The sequence below is a fragment of the Loxodonta africana genome, chromosome 14 (assembly GCF_030014295.1).
Source record: "Loxodonta africana isolate mLoxAfr1 chromosome 14, mLoxAfr1.hap2, whole genome shotgun sequence".
NCBI classification, from domain to species: domain Eukaryota; kingdom Metazoa; phylum Chordata; class Mammalia; order Proboscidea; family Elephantidae; genus Loxodonta; species Loxodonta africana.
In genome coordinates this window covers 92,426,176-92,448,769 of record NC_087355.1, presented here as the reverse complement: position 1 = coordinate 92,448,769, position 22,594 = coordinate 92,426,176, and the positions used below count along the sequence as shown (strand labels likewise).

Sequence of the window (22,594 nt, the reverse complement as noted above, 5' to 3'; positions counted from 1 at the left end):
CTTCACTTTCAGCAAGCAAGGTTGTGTCATCTGCATAATGCAGGTTTTTAATGAGTCTTCCTCCAATTCTGATGCCTCGTTCTTCATATAGTCCAGCTTCTCAGATTATTTGCTCAGCATACAGATTGAATAACCGTTAAACTTAACCCATTGCTGTTGAGTCCATTCTGACTCATAGCGACCCTATAGGACAGAGTAGAGCTGCCCCCATAGAGTTCCCAAGGAGCACCTGGTGGATTTGAACTGCCAACTGTTTTGTTAGCAGCCGTAACTCTTAACAACTAAGCTACCAGTTCTTCCAACAGATTGAATAGTTACGGTGAAAGGATACAACCCTGATGCACACCTTTCCTGACTTTAAAAGACACAGTATCTCCTTGTTCTGTCTGAACAACTGCCTCTTGATCTATGCACAGGTTCCTCAGGAGCATAATTAAGTGTTCCAGAATTCCCATTCTTTGCAGTGTTATCCATAATTTGTTATGATCCACACAGTCGAATGCCTTTGCATAGTCAGTAAAACACAGGGAAACATCTTTCTGATATTCTCTGCTTTCAGCCAGGATCCATCTGACATCAGGAAGGATATCCCTGGTTCCATGCCCTCTTCTGAATCCGGCCTGAATTTCTGGCAGTTTCCTGGTGATATACTGCAGGAGCCGCTTTTGAATGATCTTCAGCCCCAGATAACCACTAATAAATTTTGTTCTCTATCCATTTGTCTTTTCTTGTCTTTTTATATAAGTGAAGACATACAATATGTGTTCCTTTGTGGCTGACTTATTTCACTCAGCATAATATCTTCCAGCTCCATCCATATTGTAGTATGTATCAAGGCTTCATTTCTTCTACTGGCTGAGTAGTATTCCATTGTTTGTATGTACCACATTTTGTTTATCCATTCATCTGTTGATGGGCATTTAGGTTTTTTTCCACCTTTTAGATATTGTGAATAGTGCTGCCATGAACTCTGGTGTACAGGTCTCTGTTGGAGTCTCTGCTTTGAAGTCTTTCGGGTATATACCTAGGAGTGGAATTGCTGGGTCATATGGTAGTTCTATTTTTCATTTTTTGAGGAACTGCCATGCTGTTTTCCACATTGCTGTACCATTTTGCATTCTCACCAACAGTGGGTAAGTGTTCTAATTTCCCCACATCCTGCCAACATTTGTTGTTTTCTGGTTTTTTTAATCTTAGCCATCCTAGCAAGAGTGAAATGGTATCTCATCATGGTTTTGATTTGCATCTCTCTGATGGCTAATGACGCTGAGCATCTTTTCATGTGTTTGGTGAAACGTCTATTCAAGTTCTTTGCCCATTTTATATTTGTCTTTTTGTCACCATTTCCTAGCAAGAGTGAAATGGTATCTCATCATGGTTTTGATTTGCATCTCTCTGATGGCTAATGACGCTGAGCATCTTTTCATGTGTTTGGTGAAACGTCTATTCAAGTTCTTTGTCCATTTTATGATTATATTTGTCTTTTTGTTAAGTTGTCAAAGCTTTATGTATATTTTGGTTACTAGGCTCTTGTCAGATATATGGTTTCCAAAAATATTCTTCTAGTCAGTGGCTTGTCTTTTCACTTTTTTGGTAAAGTCTTTTAATGAACGAAAGTTTTTAATTTTTATAAGGCCCCATTTATTTAGTCTTTCTCTGTTTGTGCTTCTGTTATTAGATAATCCGTTGTGATAAGCGTGGCCTGACGGTGTTGCCCCTACTTTTTTGCCTTAGAATTTTATGGTTTTACTTAGCAAAATTAGGTCCTTAATCCATTTGTAATTTTTTTCTGTGTATGGTGTGAGGCATGGATCAATTTTCCCATCAATACTTATTGAAGAGACTCATCTCTCCCCATTGAGTGACTTAGCACCCTTGTCAAAAATCGGTTGACCTTAATGTCATTTTTTATTCAAAAGTTATCTAGAATGTTTATTAAATTCCAATAGTTAAGCTTCTTTGTCAACCTTTTATTATGCATTTCTAAATTTTTATACTTTAATCTGAGAAATTAAAGTCCAAGTGTATGATCAATTTTTGCAAAAGTTCCATTGGGCATTTCCCAAAATGCTTATATCCTATGTATGGAATATGAGTTTTTCCGTATGTCTGTCCAATTACTTATTGACTGAATGACTTCAGTTCTGCCGTATGTGTCCTTACGTTTTTGTCAACTACACCCGTTCCGGTTCTGGGGATCTGGGTTTTAAAGTCTTCCACTTGTGCAGTATTTTTATCTAGTTCTCCCCGCATTTTTAATAAATTATCTTTTCTTATTTCGCTGCCACCTTGTTTGGTGCACCGACCGGCTTTCGGGCCCGGGTCGTGGCAGCCGCACCAGGACCGGCCGAACCACAAAGTCGCGCCGGCCTCTCACGCCTAGAGCGGCTGCGCCGGGCCGTGAACCAGAGGTCGGGGCGGGACTTCCGGGGCTCAATGCGCCCTCGCGGCTGAGACATTCTGGCGTCGCGACGCCGCGGCCTTGCCTCCAGCAGCCCCCAAAGGAGGTGAGTTCGCGCGAGCGTAGCCTCTACGTTTCCAACGGAGAGTTTGCGTGGCCTCAATGTCCCCGCGGTCCGTGGCGGGTCGCTGTGCGGTCTCCGGTGGCCCGGCGCAGATTCGGGAGGGGGCGGAGCCGCGCGGGGGGTTGTGGGAGCCGCAGGGGGCGGGGCGGGGCGGGGCGAGGCGGGGCGGGTGCTGCTGGCGCGGGAGGGGGTCGTGGCCTCGGAGGGCGGCGTTCCCGGGCGGGGTACCCAGGGGGCTGTGTGGCGGGAGGCCGAGCGGGTCGGCGCTGCGCAGCCGGGGCCCTGCCCCGGAAGCCGGTGATATCGGCCGCCTGGCTAGGCCGCCGCAGGAGCGCTGGAGCGCGACGGGGCAGGTGTACCACTGAATGGTGCGCCCAGGCGCGAGGGGGATTGGGGTGGAAGAAGGGGTCCAGCAGCTTGCTGCGAACGCCAGAACTGCACAGAGCCGGGTGAGAAACGGGAGTGCGCGCAGCCCCAAGTGCCCTGCCTGGGAGGCCCCGTCGGTGGTGGATTCTCCCTCTGGGTGGAGAAGGACCTGTTCTCCCCCGTAGGAGTAGGGCCCCTCCTGTGGATGCCTGCGGTGGGCGGGTGGCTGATGGTCCTTTCAGTTGGTCATCGGCAGGCTGAGCCCTTAGCAAGGAAAATCAGCTTCCAGGCTCATTCAGATTGTTAGCTGAAGCCATCTGCTTGCAGTTGTAGGACTGAGGTCTCTGTTTTCTTGCTGGCTGTCAGTCGGGGACACCCATAGCAACGACTCAAGGCTGCTCTCCAGCACACACGGCCCTAGTACATCTCAGAGCCAGCAAGGAGCGTAGAAGACTTCTCAGGCTTGGAATCTTTCTGAGTTTTTCTCTACCGGATCTTTTTTGTCACATCACTTCTGCCTTTAAGGGCTGCTGTGATTAGATGGGGTCCACCTGGATAATTCAGGTCCGTAGCTTTAATTCCTTTTGCAGAGTTCCTTTTACTGTGTATCTAATATAGTCAAGGTTCTAGGGGTTAAGATGTGGACATGGCGAGGGGCACTCTGCCTACCACAGACACAGTCTGTGTTTTGGTCAGCAAGATCCATCCTACATATAATGAGGTAAGGAAAGGTGTAAAACGAGGGTAGTTTGCTACAATTTATGCTAAAATGGCAAAGAAAACATATACATCTTTGCTTGTGTAAGCCTGCATTCTGGAATGGAACACTAGAAACTGGGAAGGAGAACCAAGTAGCTGAAGAAGGGATAGCAGATTTTCACTGTAAATCTTTTTTTATTATTTTTTTTGAACATTGAGCTGTGTGACTGTGCCCAGTGCCCCATTCAGTAACAATGATGGTAATTTGAAATATTTTAAAATAAAGTTGAGTGAATATTGCAATGATCGAGTCTCCCCTGGGGTGGAGAAGAGTGAGAAAGGTGTCCCCCATGGAATGGAATGCCTGTACTGTCAGAGTGAGTGAACGCAGTCACTGATGGTCTCATGTTCTCAGGGTCAGCTCTCTAGTCTCCTAAGTCTCTGCCGCCGTGTGGACAGGCACATCATGTCTGAGCCCTGCCCACACTCAGGAATTCCTCCAGGCTTAGCCGAAGCACCCCGCTCTGGCCTGGTCCCTCTTACTGCACAGGGACTCCAGCCTCACAGCCTCACCCACCACCTGTATCCCCACACCTGCCCTCCTGAGATCACCACTGTCTGGCTTTTCCTGATCTCAGTCCAGCAGCCCCATTCAGCCCCGCTCCATTCTGTGAGCAGCCTGGGTCCCGTGGGTGACACCTGCCATCACCTTGACTCCCTTCACCATCCTTCTGCCACCTTTCTACAGAGAAGCTACTTCTCAGCCCCATCCAGATCCCCTGACCACATCCTCACTCTCAGCAAGTTACACTGCCATCTCAACTCTGTCTCCATCCAAAGCGAACCACATGTCTTCCTCCAGGTGAGGCAGAAAGGAACAAGAGACCCTGCTCCTGTCTGTGAGCCTCACCACTGCCAGAAAAGTCATGGAAGGTGTGGGGAGCCCCTCAGCGAAGGATGCTGCATCAGGACAGAGTGCACCCTAGTAGAGGACGAGGTGGTGGGAGCCAATTCCAAGGCTGCCCTCCATGTATCACCAGCACCTCTAGCCTCTGTCTCCATCTCATAGGGTGTAGGCTGCACCTTCGCTTCAGGCCTGCAGGACATGATGCAGAGCCACTTGTGCTTTACCTGCTTCTTCCTTTCTCCACCCACATTGGCCTCCCCGCTACCCCTGGAAACAGCCCCCGCTGGGGCCCTTGAGGATACTGGTCACTGTTGTGTTCCCTGACCCCCAACAGACCCTGGCACATAGTAGACACTAGAAAAGTGTGTGTCCAAGAGGACGAGTCCAGTCCTTAGGCTGTCAGGCAGCGCCCACAACAGGCCCTGGCCTCTGAACTCTCCGGGACCTGGAAGTCTCACCAGCTTCTGTTGTAGCTCTGTGACCTTAGCCCATCAGGCCTGTCTGTTGTCCCCTGGAGCCCTCCCATGATGGCTCCAGACTCCTTATCTCATGCACCAAACACTGAGCACCTCCCTGGGCTATGGGGATAAGAAAGATGGGTGGGATCCTGCTCTCACGCTGTCTTCTCCGATGATACAAAGAACTGGAGACCAGGAAAGGGTGTCTGAGCAGAGCTTGGAGGAGGCCTGAGGCACGAAAGAGCTCAGCCTGCTGAAAGGACAAAGGAGTGAATAATGTACAGAGAGAGGTAGGGGGGCTTTGGAGGTCTGTAGGGTCTGCTGGATACCACCTCTCACTGCAGCTGAGGGATGACTGTGGGGCAGAGGCAGCAGGGATCCCAGGGAGGCAGCTGTTGTGGTCACCTAGATGACTTGGGCTGTGCTGGGGGCATGGTAGGAATGGGGGTGTCAGGTACCTGCCAGTGGGGTGATACAGGTCAGGAGCCAACGGGAGGCGGGGGTCAAGCCTACTCCCAGCATTGCCCTTGGGCAGGTACTAGTACATTTACTCAGACAGGCAGTGGCAGGTGGAGGTCAGTAACTCAGTCCATGTTAGGGGCCACCATGTGTCCAGGTGGAAGTGTCCCATCTCCTGTCAAGGGGAATGGTTAGGGCTGGAGAATTGAGTTTGAGAGTCCTCACAGGATAAGGGGTATTGATGCCTCAGGACCAGGAGAGATCACCCAGGAAGTCCATGCAGCAGCAGAAGGGAGCCCTGGGCACCAACATGAAGACAGAGATGAGGAGAAGTCCTCCTGGACTGGGAGGGGGCAGCTGGTGCTGTGAGAGGAAGGCCTGGGGGTGGGGACACCTGTGAGGGCATGATGCAGACTTGACTGCTGGGGTTGGCAGTGTGGCACCATGGTGGCTGTGAGTGGTGACTGTGCAAGTGTCTGCAGTGTGGGACGGCCCCTCAGGTACTGCTTCCTGCCTTGTAGAGGGGCCTGGCATGTTTACCTTCAGGGCCTGTTAAGCATCAGGAACAAGCAGTGTGAGAGGTGGGCGCAGGCTCTGAGGTGGCCACTCCTCCTCACCCCAGGGTTAGTCTCTCGCCCTAGTGTCTGGTGGTCCCTCTACTTAGGCCCGGGGTCAGAACCCTCTTCAGGTTACAGGGATGGAAGAAGAGACCCGTGCTCAATGGGAGGACGGTATGGGTAGATGGGCCTTCTGCACAGCTCACATGTTTCCCCACTGGTCTCCAGGTCCCAGCCATGCCCAGTCCTAGAGCTCGCCCAGAGGAGGTGGAGATGGAGCCAGTGGCTCCAGGACCGTCCCCTGGGACCCCTTCGGCCCCATCCTGCACTCCTGCCATGACCCATCCTGGATCTGCACTCCTCAGTGCCCTCTGCTGCAGTGAAGCTGAGCCAGGAGCTGTCCCTGCTTCTCATCACCATTCAGGTACCTGGAGTGAGTCCTGCACTGGCCCCTTGTTCTGAGGAGACAGTGTTCTCATCACCCTGCACTCACCCCACAGGCATCTGTGTTGTCTTTGGGAGTAGGTGCCTCATGGACCCAGGGGTCTGAGGTTAGAGAACAGGCAGGAAGTCTTCTTGGCCTGGGCCCTGGTGCCCTGAGTAAGACACTGGTTTTTTCACCTGGCACATGAGGGGGCCAACGTGATAGCTGCCATGGTGCTTTGCTTTGCCCTACAGCCTGTCAGCCAGGCCAGTGGGGGTCCCCTGCCTTTGATGCAAGGGAAACCCTATCTGAGCAAAAAGTGCTTCTTGGAGGGTATATGGTAGACAGACTTGGTGAGGTGCCAGGTGAGGTCACTGTTGCATCGCCGGCATCAGACCCATGAGTAACATTCATGTAAGCATAGTTTCGTGACTGGGGTCATTATCTACATTGTATTTCACAAACCTGGAAGCCACTAATCATAAGGAGCTTTGTTGTTGTTATTAGGTGTCATCGAGCCAGTTCCGACTCAAAGCTAACGTATATACAACAGAACGAAACACTGCCTGGTCCTGTGCCATCCTCAACAATCGTCATGCCCATTGTTGCAAACACTGTGTCAGTCCATCTCATTGAGGGTCTTCCTCTTTTTTGCTGATCCTCTGCTTTACCAAGTATGATGTCCTTCTCCAGGGACTGATCCTCCTGACCAAAGTATGTGAGATGAAGTCTCGCTGTCCTTGCTTTTAAGGAGCATTCTGGCTGCGCTTCTTCCAAGACAGATATGTTCTTTCTTTTGGCAGTCCATGGTATACTGAGTATTCTTCACCAGCACGGTAATTCAAAGGTGTCAATTTTTCTTTGGTCTGTCTTACTTATTGTCCAGCTTTCACATGCATATAAGGCAATTGAAAACACCATGGTTTGAGTCAGGCACACCTTAGTCTTCAAGCTGGCATCTTTGCTTTTTAACACTTTAAAGAGACCTTTTGCCGCAGATTTGCCCAGTGCAATGAGTCCTTTAATTTCTTGACTGCTGTTTCCATGGGTATTGATTATGGATCCAAGTAAAATGAAATCCTTGACACCTTCAGTTTTTTCTCTGTTCATCATGATGTTGCTTATTGGTCCAGTTGTGAGGATTGTTGTTTTCTTTATGTTGAGGTGTAATCCATACTGAAGGCTGTGGTCTTTCATCATCATCAGCAAGTGCTTCAAGTCCTCTTCACTTTGAGCAAGCAAGGTTGTGTCATCTGTATAACGCTGGTTATTAAGGAGTCTTCCTCCAATCGTGATGCCATGTTCTCCGTGTAGTCCAGCTTCTTGGATTATTTGCTCAGCGTACAGATTGAATAGGTATGGTGAAAGGATACAACCCAGACGCACACCCTCCCTGAGTTTAAACCACACAGTATCCACTTGTTCTGTTTGAACAACTGCCCCTTGTTCTATGTATAGGTTCCTCATGAGCACAATTAAGTGTTTTGGAATTCTCATTCTTTGCAGTGTTATCCATAGCTTGTTACGATCCACATAGTCGAATGCCCTTGCATAGTCAATAAAACACAGGTAAACATCTTTCTGGTATTCTCTGCTTTCAGCCAGCATCCATCTGACATCAGCAGTGGTATCTCTCATTCCACACCCTGAATGTGGCCTGAATTTCTGACAGTTCCTGTCGATGTACTGCTGCAACTACTTTTGAATGATCTCCAGAAAAATTTTACTTGTGTGTGATATTAATGATATTGTTTGATAATTTCCCCATTTGGTTGGATCGCCTTTCTTGGGAATAGGCATAAATATGGATCTCTCCCAGTCAGTTGACCAGGTAGCTGTCTTCCAAGTTTCTTGGCATAGACAAGTGAGCACTTCTAGCACAGCATCTGTTTGTTGAAGCACCTCAATTGGTATTCCATCAATTCCTGGAGCCTTGTTTTTCGCCAGTGTCTTCAGTGCAGCTTGGACAACTTCTTTAAGTACCATCAGTTCTTGATCGTATGCTACCTCCTGAAATTACTAAATATTGACCAGTTCTTTTTGATACAGTGACTCTGTGTATTCCTTCCATCTTTTGATGCTTCTTGTGTTGTTTGGTATTTTGCCCATAGAATCCTTCAAAATTGCAACTCAGGGCTTGACTTTTTTCTTCAGTTCTTTCAGCTTGAGAAATACCAAGCGTTTTCTTCCCTTTTGGTTTTCTAACTGCAGGTCTTTGTACTTGTCATCATAATACTTTGTCTTCTCGAGCCACGCTTTGAAATCTTCTGTTCAGCTCTTTTACTTCATCATTTCTTCCGTTTGCTTTAGCTACTCAATGTTCAAGAGCAAGTTTCAGAGTCTCTTCTGACATCCCTTTTGGTCTATTCTTCTTTCCTGTCTTTTTAATGACCTCTTGCTTCGTGTATGATGTCCTTGATGTCATTCCACAGCTCATCTGGTCTTCAGTCTTTAGTGTTCAATGCATCAAATCTATTTTTGAGATGGTCTCTAAATTCAGGTGGGATATACTCAAGGTCATATTTTGGCTCTTGTGGACTTGTTCTAACTTTCTTTGGCTTCAGCTTGAACTTGCATATGAGCAATTGATAGTCTGTTCTGCAGTCGGCCTCTGGCCTTGTTCCAGCAGATGATATTGAGCTTTTCTGTCGTCTCTTTCCACTGATCAGTCGATTTGATTCCTGTGTATTCCATCTGGTGAGGTCCACGTGTATAGTTGCTGTTTATGTTGTTAAAAAAAGGTCTCTGCAGTGAAGATGTTGTTGGTCTTGCAAAATTCTATTCAGGCGATCTCCAGCATCATTTCTATCACCAAGGCCATATTTTCCAACTACCGAGCCTTCTTTGTTTCTAACACATTCCAGTTGCCAGTAATTATCATTGCGTCCTGATAGCGTGTTTGATCAATTTCAGACTGCAGAAGTTGGTAAAAACCTTCAATTTCTTCATCTTTGGCCTTACTGGTTGGTATGTAAATTTGGATAATAGTTGTATTAACTGTCCTTCCTCGTAGGCGTATGGATATTATCCTATCACTGACAGCACTGTATTTCAGGGTAGATCTTGAAATGTTCTTTTAGACGATGAATGCGATGCCATTCCTCTTCAATTTCTTGTTCCTGGTGTAGTAGACCATATGATTGTCCAATTCAAAATGGCCAATACCAGTCCATTTCAGCCCAGTAATGCCTAGGATGTCGATCTTTATGCGTTCCATTTCATTTTTGATGATTTCCAATTTTCCAGAATTCATATTTCATACTTTCCACGTTCTGATCATTAATGGATGTTTGCAGCTGTTTCTTCTCATTTTGAATCATGCCACATCAGCAAATGAAGATCTCGAAAGCTCAAGCCCATCCACGTCTTTAAGGTCAGCTCTGCTTTGAGGAGGCAGCTCTTCCCCAGTCGTATTTTGAGTGCTATCCAACCTGGGGGCTCATCTTCTGGCACTGTAACAGACAGTGTTCTGCAGCTATTCATAAGGTTTTCACTGACTAATTCTTTTCAGAAATAGACTGCCAGGTCCGTCTTCCTGGTCAGCTGAAACCTGTCCACCATGGTGACCCTGCTGGTATTTGAATACCGGTGGCATAACTTCCAGCATCACAGCAACATGCAAGCCCCCACAGTAAGAGAAACTGTCAGACACATGGGGTAAGGGGCTTTAGTGAATGTTTTCTATCAGGAGAAAACTTAACAGGCTTATTTTGTTCTAGAAGGGCTCAGAGGGTGCCAGGGTCAATGGGAGCAGCAAGTACAGTGGAAGCAAGTATATTTGCTTTTAACCCTTTTTCTTAGCCTTTAAACCCAGATTTTAATGGCTTTTTAAAGATTTTTCTTAAAGTGAAAAAAAATTCTAATTTTATATTTCTTTTTTAAGGAAGGGCTTTTATGTTTTTTTCCCCAGGGCGTTTATGTGCAGAGAAAAGTAGCATTGTATTTGACAAATCCAAAAAGTGAACTTGTGATCTTCCACCATTCTCCCTCTGCATTTTTGTTTGTCGGCTCAGGCCGGAAGTGGTGCAGTGGTGCACCCTTGGCTAGCCCCACCGCTTCCTCCTGCTCGGCCCTCCCCTTCTGCCGGCCCATTCTGTGTATCCATCTTGAGTCCACCCAGTGCTGTCTATGCCTCCCTGTCAGCACCTCCTGATCCATACTGGAGATGTCATGTCTAAATCCAGGGTCGTTTGCCCACCCTCAGGAGAATCCGTCTAGTGGCTTGTTTTTTTTTTTTTAATTTTTATTGTGCTATAAGTGAAAGTTTACAAATCAAGTCAGTCTCTCACATATAAACTTATATACACCTTGCTATATATTCCTAGTTGCTCTCCCTCTAATGAGACAGCACACTCCTTTCCTCCACTCTCTATTTTTGTGTCCATTCAGCCAGCTTCTGACCCCCTCTGCCCTCTCATCTCCCCTCCAGACAGGAGCTGCCCACATAGTCTCATGTGTCTACGTGATCCAAGAAGCTCACTTCTCACCAATATCATTTTCTATCCTATAGTCCAGACCAATCCCGGTCTGAAGAGTTAGCTTTGGGAATGGCTCCTGTCTTGGGCTAACAGAAGGTCTGGGGACCATGACCTTTGGGGTCCTTCTGGTCTCAGTCAGACCATTAAGGCTGGTCTTTTTACGAGAATTGGAGGTCTGCATCCCACTGCTCTCCTGCTCTCTCAGGGGTTCTCTGTTGTGTTCCCTGTCAGGGCAGTCATCGGTTGTAGCCGGGTATAGTGGCCTGTTTTTTATATCCTTTATTGCACAAGCTATGATCAGCTTGCGGTTTTTAAGGGATTGCTAAGAAGAAAACATTACTCATACCGTAGAACTGCAAATTCTAAAATAGGTTCTCTCTGGCTCCTTACAGAAAAGCTTTGTGAACTTCTGTCTGTGTAATCATCATAGCCTTCATCCTTCCCTGCCCCATGCCTGGGTCACGCACGGTCAGAGCATGGCTGTGGGCTCCCTGGGCTGTGTGAGTACAGGAAGGGAAGGAGAGGTACCCACGTCTGTCTCTAGTACCTGTGAAGGGGACAGCCAGAGGATCCAGAGAGTGCAGTGTTTCTATGCCACAGATGTCAGGGTGTCTAGGGCATAAAGTGTCATCATCATCAAGGACAAGGTGGAGGGTGTGGTGGGCAGAGGGGCTGGCCCTATAAGGGACACATGTGGCCAGGTCAGGTCTGCATTTAGACACCCCAGGTGGTTCTGCCAAGAAAGAAGCATCTAGACTGAAGGCAGGGAAATGGAGAGAATGTCATTGTGTTTGGTAACTTAAGGAGTCTTAAAGAGGGAGAGTGATGTCACCCTGAATTGAGGGGTGTGGCGGAGGGGCTACTGGACCCAAGGAGTGGGGAGGTGGAGTGGAGAGGGTTACCTAGTGCTACTGTAAAAGAAATACAAGCAGTGATTTTTTTTTTTTTATTAACTTTTATTGAGCTTCAAGTGAACGTTTACAAATCAAGTCAGTCTGTCACATACAAGTTTATATACATCTTACTCCCCGTACTCCCACTTGCTCTCCCCCTAATGAGTCAGCCCTTCCAGTCTCTCCTTTCGTGACAATTTTGCCAGCTTCCAACTCTCTCTATCCTCCCATCCCCCCTCCAGACAGGAGATGCCAAAACCGTCTCAAGTGTCCACCTGATATAATTAGCTCACTCTTCATCAGCATCTCTCTCCTACCCACTGTCCAGTTCAAGCAGTGATTTTTAAAGAACAAAAATTTATTTTCTCATAGTCCTAGAATCTAAAAGTTCAAATCAGGGTCTCAACTATGTTAGTAGCCCTGGGCATGCCTTGATTTCTTGGTGATCCTCCCAAGGCATCTGTCAGCCCACCATGTGTGCATCTCTCTGTGTCTGGTCCAGGGCTTCGAACCAGTTCTGTCATGGCCAATGAAGCGAAATAGGAACAGACCTGAAGTTTTACAATTTGAGTGATTCAGCACACGTTGAAGCCCTGGAATGGGAGACTCGGAAGAGGTATTCTGAGCCCTTTTAGGAGCCTGATGCAGGAGATTGGATTATTGGCAGGACTGTGGGGAACAACAAACATTCAAAGCAGGGTGGTCAGCCACCATCTTCGAGAGGGACAGCACTGTTTCCAACTCTACTCAGAATCCAAGGGCAAGAGATTTGGTTACTGTGCAATGCGTACGCTACCCTTGTTTTCCAAGAGGGAGATTAAGTTTCTAGCAGAGTTTCAACCTATAATTTTTCCTATTGTAGTTATCATTCCAGCTTTCCCAAATTTTAAAAGTTTAGGTCTGTTCAGTGATGCTTTCTCAGCCATGACTGAGCTAGGAAGAACTAGTTAGAAGCCCTGGTTGGGTCTGCTCTTTATAATTCAAAAGTGATTAGATTTAAAACCCACCCAAGTCTGACATGATCTTATTAATAAAGGAAACCCTATGTCCAAACAGGATTGCATTTATATAGGTATAGGGGTTAGGATTTCAACACATTTTTGGGGGGATATGATCTAGCCCATAACCGTGTCCTTTTTTCATGCCGTCAGCATTACTGAGACTGCTAGACAAGGAGGCTTTCCAGATTTGGGATGCAGAGTCCCTGCTCCCGTCAGGGAGTAATCAGTGCTGTGTAGGAAACAGCAAGGAAGAGGGGCGAGGAGAGAGATGTGGGGGAGGCAGACGTTTATGTGGGTGGTCAGAGGAGGCTTCTCCAATGAGGGGCATTTGAGCAGAGACCTGGCAGAAGGGAAGGAGGGAATGTGAGGATTACTGGAGAGAGCATTCCAGGAGAGGAAGCAGCAAGAGTGGAGATGGCAAGAGGAGTTAGGAGGGGCCTGGGTACACTGGCCCTGGGAGGACTTGGAAGTGCTCTGAGTGCAGTGACAGCACTGTGGCCTGATGTGACTAGGCTGTCCAGGAGCAGGAGGGAAAGTAGGGAGACTGGGCAAATTACTGAACATGCAGGCACAGGAAGACGGCAGTGTAGCCTGGAGTGTCTCAGTTTGAATGAGACAGACTCTGAAGTTCTTTGTTTGAGTAAGGGATCCATGGCAGTGAGGGTTTTGTCATTCCTTCTGGTGGAGAGAAGAGAGATGCCAAAGCCCCCTTCTGACTTCATGAGGCACCTTATACATAGCACTGTCTTCATAAAGATAGACACAGCAGTGTAAAGATTGTTACGAGGGCAAGACCCCACTGAAAATTGCAGGTTTACATGGTAAAAGGCCCATTTCCCAGGACATAGCCACAGTCTCTGAAGGCTCTTCGGTCAAACAGAAGCTGGAGGTTCACACAAGTGCCCGCTGCATGGAGGTTGGATGGTGCTTCCATGGGACTCTGCCCCTGGCTTTGCTACCCTGCACCTGCCAGCAGGGGGCCAGCCGTTTCACACTGGCGGCTGTATGGCTGAGACTAGAACTCCATCAGTTGCTGCTGAGAGAACAAAGGCAGCCTGAGGAGCTTACAGCTTGCCACATGGAAAAGGAAAAAGCAGGGTAGAATGTATGACAGTGTAAAAGGCTTGTCGTGTGTCCTTGTACTGGTGGGAGAGGTGGGCTGAGGGAGGCCTGGGTTTGGCAGAGCTGACAGGACTTGCTGATGACTCAGCTGTGGGTGTGAGAAGAAGAGGGGCTGAGGGGCTCACAAGGTTTTGGCCTGAGTCAGAAGTGAAACTGCAGGTGCATGTTCTGAGGTGGGGAACCCTGGGAGGGTGGGTCAGGGTCCACTGACAGCCTGCATCACTTGGCAGCTCTCCAGCTCCACTGCCCCTCACAATATCCAGGGACCTCCTCCCTTCGTGGGTTCCTGCTCCCCTTGCTTCCTCCACAGAAGGCAAAAGGCTGAGATGGCTCTGCAGACTCGTTTTCTGTGGTTTTCCTCCCAAGTGACTTTACATTTATTCTTTCAGATTGTGACACTGGGACTGAGAACAAGGAGCTCCTTCAGATAGAAGAAGTTTCTGAGGATTTGGAATCAGATGCAGAAATAGCAGAAAGCTATGTCAGTGATGCTTCCCAGGCACCTGAGCTCAGAGAACTCTGTGATGACATACTGGAAAGAGAATGGAGAGTTCCTGAAGATGAGAGACTGGTGCAGTCCCTATGCCAGGAAGGGGACTGCACACCTATGACGGTGCTCTTTAAGGAGACTTCGACAGAAGTGAAAGTGCTGGACTGTAATGTTTTGGGGAGGCACTTCAGTCTGAGCCCAAACCCGACAGCATGTCAGGGAATGTCTACAGAAGAGGGGTCATGTCTGTACGGCATGTGTGGCCAGAGCTTCCACTATAGCATGGACCTTACTAGCCATGAGGTGGGTCACACACCCGACAGCCGGTTCATATGTAGTGAATGCGGAAAAACCTTCAGAGGAAGCTCTGGTCTTACTCAGCATCAGGTGATCCACAATGGAGAGAAGTCCTTTGTATGTAGTGAATGTGCAAGAGCCTTCAGCCAGAACTCAGTTCTTAAAAACCACCAGAGAGCTCACTTGAGTGAGAAGCCCTACCAGTGCAGTGTGTGTGGGAAAGCCTTCAGTGTGCACTCCAGCTTTGTCAGGCATCAGATCAGCCACAGTGGAGAGAAGCCTTATGTATGCAATGAATGTGGAAAAGCCTTCAGCCAGAACTCAAGCCTTAAAAAGCATCAAAGGTCTCACATAAGTGAGAAACCCTACGAGTGCAGTGAATGTGGGAAGGCTTTTAGGCGGAGCTCAAACCTCATCCAACATCAAAGAATTCATTCTGGAGAGAAACCGTATGTGTGCAGTGAGTGTGGGAAGGCCTTCAGGCGGAGCTCAAACCTCATTAAACACCACAGGATTCACACGGGTGAGAAGCCTTTTGAGTGTAACGAGTGTGGAAAAGCATTTAGCCAGAGCGCACATCTGAGGAAGCATCAAAGAGTTCACACGGGAGAAAAACCCTATGAGTGCAATGACTGCGGTAAACCATTTAGTCGGGTGTCCAACCTCATTAAGCATCATAGGGTTCACACCGGAGAGAAACCCTATAAATGCAGTGACTGTGGAAAAGCATTTAGTCAGAGCTCAAGCCTTATTCAGCATCGGAGAATTCACACTGGAGAAAAGCCTCATGTGTGTAATGTGTGTGGAAAAGCCTTTAGTTATAGCTCAGTGCTCAGAAAGCACCAGATCATACATACGGGGGAGAAGCCATATGAATGTGGTGTCTGTGGGAAGGCCTTCAGCCACAGCTCGGCCCTGATTCAGCATCAGGGCGTACACACAGGTGACAAGCCCTATGAGTGCCGTGAGTGCGGGAAGACCTTTGGCCGCAGCTCCAACCTTATTCTTCACCAGAGAGTTCACACTGGGGAGAAACCGTATGAATGTACTGAGTGTGGAAAAACCTTCAGCCAGAGCTCAACCCTTATTCAGCATCAGAGAATTCATAATGGATTAAAGCCCCACGAATGTAATCAGTGTGGCAAAGCCTTCAACCGAAGCTCAAATCTCATTCATCACCAGAAAGTTCACACTGGAGAGAAGCCCTACACATGCATGGAATGTGGTAAGGGCTTCAGCCAGAGCTCACACCTTATCCAGCATCAGATCATCCACACTGGTGAGAGACCCTACAAATGCGGTGAGTGTGGGAAATCCTTCAGTCAGCGCTCAGTCCTCATCCAGCACCAGAGGATTCACACTGGAGTGAAGCCCTACAGCTGTGCCACCTGTGGGAAAGCCTTCAGCCAGCGGTCAAAGCTGATCAAGCACCAACTGATTCACACAAGGGAGTAGCCTGTTGGGTTGATGGGAGTGAATTTCAGTGTGGCTTCCTCTCCAGCTCCTCTCTGGCCATTGTCTTGGCCTCTTACTTTCCGGACATAAAGCCCAGAATCCCTCCTCACTGCCCCTCCACTCCAATGTCCAGCCACCTACCAAGCCCAGGACCCTCCTTCTCAAACCCACTACCCACTGTTCTGCACCTCTAGTCACCTCTGCTTTTTTTTCCCTTCCTTTTTTAAATAATTTGTAAGCACCTTGCTGCATTTCTTGGGAAGGGGGAAAATTATGAAGGTTGAGTATTCATGAATAGAATTTATTATTGTAATCAAACCTTACCAAAAATGTAAACTGACAGTTGACTTGAGACAACCACAGTAGGCTTCTTGTTTGGTAATTAGTTGTGAGTAGTAAGTCCTTTGTCAATGGCTATAATAGAAACCCTAGTTACATAAAATCAAGTTCAGAGTTTTAGGTTCCTCTGATTGCTGTCACCCTCTCCTAAAGGTGGCACATGCTCATAACCATCAAGTTCCTCAGCCTTTGGTTGTCTGTGTGCAATCCAAGTCATGCTTTCTCATCCTCCCTAGTTAGCTGTGACTCCCAACCTCCAGTTTGTACCTCATGGCCCTGCCTACAGCCCCACAAAAGCTCTCCCTCTCCACACACCTCTTCCTTCCCACAAGCTTTCGGGCTTGGTTTTCTCCCAGATCTGTTCATCAGCGAGCATTTATGAAGTGCCGTGTCTTTCTGACATCCCCACTTTTTAGCACTTCCTTTACTTTTCTAGCACTTCCTTTACTTTTCTAGCACAAGATACTCTACACTCAATCTGTCCTTTCCCTGCCTCAGCCCTGGAATTAGCCACTTACCAAGGAGTCCTAGTCCCGTTTAGTGGAGAATGGTTTTTAGAAACCAAGAAGTGGGTGTTAGCTGTGCTCACTGCTACTGGGGTTATCATTGCTTCTGGGCCCTAAGCAGACAGCTAGGAAATAAATGTGTAGTTATGGTAGTCAGATGGTTAAGTGCTTGGCTGCTAACTGAAAGGTTGGTGGTTCAAGTCCACCCAGAAGAACCTCAGAAGAAAAGCCTGGTGATCTACTTCCAAAAAACCAGCCATTGAAAACCCTAGGGAGCACAATTCTACTGTAATACACATGGGGTCACCATAAGTTGGAATTGATGGTAACTTTTTGGTTTTGTGTTTTTTTTTTTTTTTAAATGTATACACACTGTGTCATATCAACTTCTGCACCTATCAATATATTAAAAAAACATGAGTTTTTACTGATTCTGCCAATTCCAATCCATCACTATAGGGCTCATTCTGCCCTTCTCCACTTTTCGTATTTGTAACTCCTTTTTGACAGAAATTTGATTCCTATCATCCTTAGTATATTTACTGATCTGCTCTTTTTGTAGCAAAAGTACAAAAGTAGCTTCAGAATTTGCCAACTCATAACCAAAACCAAACCAAACCCACTGCTGTCAAGTCGATTCCAACTCATAGTGACCCTAAAGGGCAGAATAGAACAGCTTCATAGAGCTTCGAAGGCTGTAAATCTTTACAAAAGCAGACTGCCACACTTTCCTCCTGCAGAGCAGTTAGTGGGTTCAAACAGCTCTTGGTTAGTAGCTGAGTGCTTTAACCACTGTGCTACCAGGGCTCCTAATCCATAACCATTAGGTAAAAACAACCTATGAACTAGAGTTCAAGATTTGTGTACAAGCTTTTTTCCTCTTTGATTTGAGGACATACAATCAAAAAATCGTGTACAAAGTTAGTTGAGTCTTTGGATTGTGTTTGTTTTTTTCAGCTTTCACAGTGATTATGTTATTCAATTTTAACACAATTAGGCTTTAATTCCGTTATATTCCATGTTAGTGTTTTCCCCTTGTTCTTGTTGATTTTTTTAATATGTAAATAACCTCTATTTTTAAACTATAAAATTCTACAGAGGGATGTTAGAAGAGAGACATGAACGTTGTTGTTATTAGGTGCCATCGACTCAGTTCCAACTTATAGCAACCCTGTGTACCACAGAACAAAACACTGCCCCGTCCTGCACCATCCTCACAATTGTTGCTATGCTTGAGCTTATTGTTGCAGCCACTGTGTCAATCCATGTCATTGAGGGTCTTCCTCTTTTTTGCTGACCCTGTACTTTACCAAGCATGATGTCCGTCTCCAGGGACCGATCCTTCCTGATAACATGTCCAAAGTGTATGAGACATAGTCCCGCCATCCTTGCTCCTAAGGAGCATTCTGGCTGCACTTCTTCCAAGACAGATTTGTTCGTTCTTTTGGCAGTCCATGGTATATTCAATATCCTTCGCCAACACCACAATTCAAAGGCATCAATTCTTCCATCTTTCTTATTTGCTGGCCAGCTTTCGCATGCATATGAGGTGATTGAAAACACCATGGCTTGGGTAAGGCACACCTTAGTTTTCAAGGTGGCATCTTTCTTTTTCAACACTTTAAAGAGGTCCTTTGCAGCAGATTTGCCCAATGCAGTGCGTCTTTTGATTTCCTGACTGCTGCTTCCATTGGTATTGATGGTGGATCCAAGTAAAATGAAATCCTCTTCATAAAATGAAATCTCGTCTCCGTCTATCATGATGTTGCTTGTTGGTCCCGTTGTGAGGATTGTTGTTTTCTTTATGCTGAGGTGTAATCCATACTGAAGGCTGTGGTTTGATCTTCATCAGTAAGTGCTTCAAGTCCTCTTCACTTTGAGCAAGCAAGGTTGTGTCATCTGCATAATGCAGGTTGTTAATGAGTCTTCGTCCAATCCTGATGCCTCATTCTTCTTATAGTCCATCTTCTTGGATTATTTTGCTCAGCATACAGGTTGAATAGGTATGGTAAAAGGATACAACCCTGACACACACCTTTCTTGACTTTAAACCATCCAGTATCCCCTTATCCTGTTCAAACAACTGCCTCTTGATCCATGTACAGATTCCTTATGAGCACAATTAAGTGTTCCGGAATTCCCATTCTCTGCAACGTTATCCATAATTTGTTATGATCCACACAGTTGAATGCCTTAGCACAGTCAACAAAACATAAACATCCTTCTGGTATTCTGTGCTTTCAGCCAGGATCCATCTGACATCAGCAATGATATCCCTGGTTCTACATCCTCTTCTAAATCCGGCTTGAACTTCTGGCAGTCCCCTATAGATATACTGCTGGAGCCGCTTTGGAACGATATTCAAAATTTTGCTTTCATGTGATATTGATATTGTTTGATAATTTCCGCATTCAGTGGGATCACCTTTCTTGAGAATAGGCATAAATATGGATCTCTTCCAGTTGATTGACCAGGTAGCTGTCCTCCAAAGTTCTCAGCATAGACAAGTGAGCACTTCCAGTGCTGCATCTGTTTGTTGAAACATCTCAATTAGTATTTCATCAATTCCTGGAGCTTTGTTTTTCGCCAGTGCCTTCAGTGCAGCTTGGACTTCTTCCTTCAGTACCATCGGTTCCTGACCATATGTTACCTCCTGAAATAGCTGAACACTAACCAATTCTTTTTGGTATAGTGACTCTGTGTATTCTTTCCATCTTCTTTTGATGGTTCCTGTGTCGCTTAATATTTTCCCCCACAGAATTGGTATTGCAACTTGAGGCTTGAATTTTTTCTTCCGTTTTTACAGCTTGAGAAATAACAAGTTTGTTCTTCCCTTTTGGTTTTCTATCTCCAGCTCTTTGCACATGTCATCATAATACTTTGTCTTCTCGAGTCGTCCTTTGAAATCTTCTCTTCAGCTCTTTTACTTTATCTTTTTTTCCTTTTGCTTTAGCTACTTGATGTTCAAGAGCAAGTTTCAGAGTCTCTTCTGACATCTATTTAGGTCTTTTCTTTCTCTCCTGTCTTTTAAATGACCTCTTGCTTTCTTCATGTATGATATCCTTGATGTCATTCCATAACTCACCTGGTCTTTGATCATTAGTGCTCAACGCATCAAATCTGTGCTTGAGATGGTCTCTAAATTCAGGTGGGATATACTCAAAGTTGTACGTTGGCTCTTGTCGACTCGTTCTAATTTTCTTCAGTTTCAGCTTGAACTTGCATATGAACAATTGATGGTCGGATCTGCAGTCAGCCCCTGGCCTTATCCTGACTGATGATACTGAGCTTTTCTGTCATCTCTTTCCACAGATGTAGTCGATTTGATTCCTGTACTCCACCTGGTAAGGTCCACGTCTATAGTTGCTGTTTATGTTGGTGAAAAAAGGTATTTGCAACGAAGAAGAAGTCGTTGGTCTTGCAGAATTCAGTCATGCGATCTCTGGCATCATTTCTATCAACAAGGCCATATTTTCCAACTACCGATCCTTCTTTGTTTCCAGCTTTCACATTCCAAACACCAGTAATTATCAGTGTATCCTGTCTGCATGTTCAATCAATTTCAGACTGCAGAAGCTGGTAAAAATCTTCCATTTCTTCATCTTTGGCCTCAATGGCTGGTGTGTAAATGTGAATAATACTTGTATTAATTGATCTTCCTGGTAGGTGTATGGATATTATCCTACCACTTGCAGCATCGTAGTTTAGGATAGATCTTGAAATGTTCTTTTTGAGATGAATGCAACAGCATTCCTCTTCAAGTTGTCATTCTCGGCATAGTAGGCCATATGATTGTGATTCAAAATGACTAATACCAGTCCATTTCAGTTCACTAATGCCTAGGATGTCAATCTTTATGTGTTCTATATTATTTTTGATGATTTCCAATTTTCCTACATTCATACTTTGTACATTTCATGTTCTCTCATACTTTGTACATTTCATGTTCTGATTATTAATGGATGTTTGCAGGTGTTCTCATTTTGAGTCATGCCACATCAGCATATGAAGGTCCTGAAAGCTTGACTCCATCCACACATCATTAAGGTCGACTCTACTTGGAGGACGCAGCTCTTCCTGAGTTGTATTTTGAGTGCCTTCCAACCTGAGGGGCTCATCCTCTGACACTATATCAGACAGTGTTCTGCTGCTATTCATAAGGTTTTCACTGGCTACTTCTTTTCAGAAGTAGAGCGCCAGGTCCTTCTTCCTCATCTGTCTTAGTCTGGAAGCTCAGCTGAAACCTGTCCACCATAGGTGAACCTGTCAACCATGGGTGACCCTGCTGGTATTTGAATACCGGTGGCATAGCTTCCACCATCACAGCAACACATAAGCCCCCACAGTACGACAAACTGACAGACACGTGGGGGGAGACATGAATAACGAAGTATATCTTGTTCATGCATAGGAAGACTCAATATTGTGAATATGAAAATTCCTCCTAAACTGACCTATGAGTTAAATACAGCCCCAGTTGAAATCCTAATAGAAAAGGTTTGGGAACTAGTCCAAATTATCCCATAGTTCATCTGGAAGAAGACACATGTAAGCAGAGTAGCCAGGTGTCTTCAGGTTTGTTTGGTGGCAAATAAAGATATCCACCCAGACCAGCATAAGTTAGAACGGGAATTTATTGGAGCACTGCAGGCATATCCATTCGATGGCATTGAGGACAGGAAGTGGAGGCACTATCAGCAACAACTGCAAACTCTTTGTTCATCTTCATATCCACTTCATTCTCTATTATTTTCTCAGGCTTGGGAAAGAAATCTCCATTAACACCCAGCTCACCCTTAAGGCTTTACATGGTAGCTTGATTCCAAGCTAGTGATGTAAAAATTTATGCATGGCCTGGATCACCTTGCCCACCCCCCCCCCCCCATCCACCACAGGACAGTCCAGCTTTAAAAGTGTCCAGATCATTTCCCAGAAAATTGGCATCTTGTATGTTATAAAAATCAGATACAGTCCAGTGGACACAGCTGGGGATCTTCAGGGGGCAGGTGTTTGGGGGTGCTGCAGAGGTGGAGTATTGGATGGAGGTGGCAAGACCAAGGACAAGGTAAGTGCTTCGTAGCCTTGAAACAAACCTTGAACTTAAGCATGAACTCTCCCCCAGTGGTGGGTAATTTGGGAAAGGGAAGGGACTCCACGTGATGCCTGGCTTGATGTCATCATTGTAGGCCAGAGGGATAACAGCTATCAATGATGGCATGGTTCATGATGCAGCCACCATATTCCCACATGAAAGAGAGATTGTGAGGAAAAAATTGGAGTTTAAGAGTTTAGGAAAGGAGAAAAACCAGTAAAGAATGACTCAGGAAGGAACGGAATATTTCCGTCATATCTAATCACAGAACGCACACACACAAAACCTGACCCTGGCTCCTTATGCTCATGACTCACAAGACACTATAGAACACCTTGCTGTGAAGGGGCAAGGTGCTTTTCTTTGAACGCACAACAGTGCTTAGAGTTAGGTTTACGAGCCTGACGATGCGTACACTCTTGCTCCCAGTGGGAACAACTGGTCCATGTGGGTTGAGGGCACCCCCTGTGATCGTCATGCGCTTGGTAGAGTCCTGGGATATCTTCAGGAACTCCCACAGTTCATG

General features: G+C 46.3%; 1 protein-coding gene across 3 annotated transcripts; it reads left to right on the top strand.

Moving 5' to 3' along the window:
• Window positions 1–2,429: 2,429 nt before the first annotated feature.
• Window positions 2,430–21,844, top strand: ZNF16 (zinc finger protein 16). 3 transcript variants are annotated; one of them, XM_064268296.1, is made up of 3 exons: window positions 2,430–2,507; window positions 6,200–6,395; window positions 14,279–21,844. In XM_064268296.1, the coding sequence occupies exons 2-3, from the start codon at window positions 6,209–6,211 to the stop codon at window positions 16,129–16,131; spliced, it is 2,040 nt and encodes a 679-aa protein (XP_064124366.1). In that variant the 5' UTR covers window positions 2,430–2,507; window positions 6,200–6,208; the 3' UTR covers window positions 16,132–21,844. The 3 variants fall into 3 exon arrangements, with proteins under 3 accessions (XP_064124366.1, XP_003422982.2, XP_064124365.1); XM_003422934.4 differs by lacking the exon at window positions 2,430–2,507 and adding an exon at window positions 2,778–2,974; XM_064268295.1 differs by lacking the exon at window positions 2,430–2,507 and adding an exon at window positions 2,985–3,612.
• Window positions 21,845–22,594: the final 750 nt, after the last annotated feature.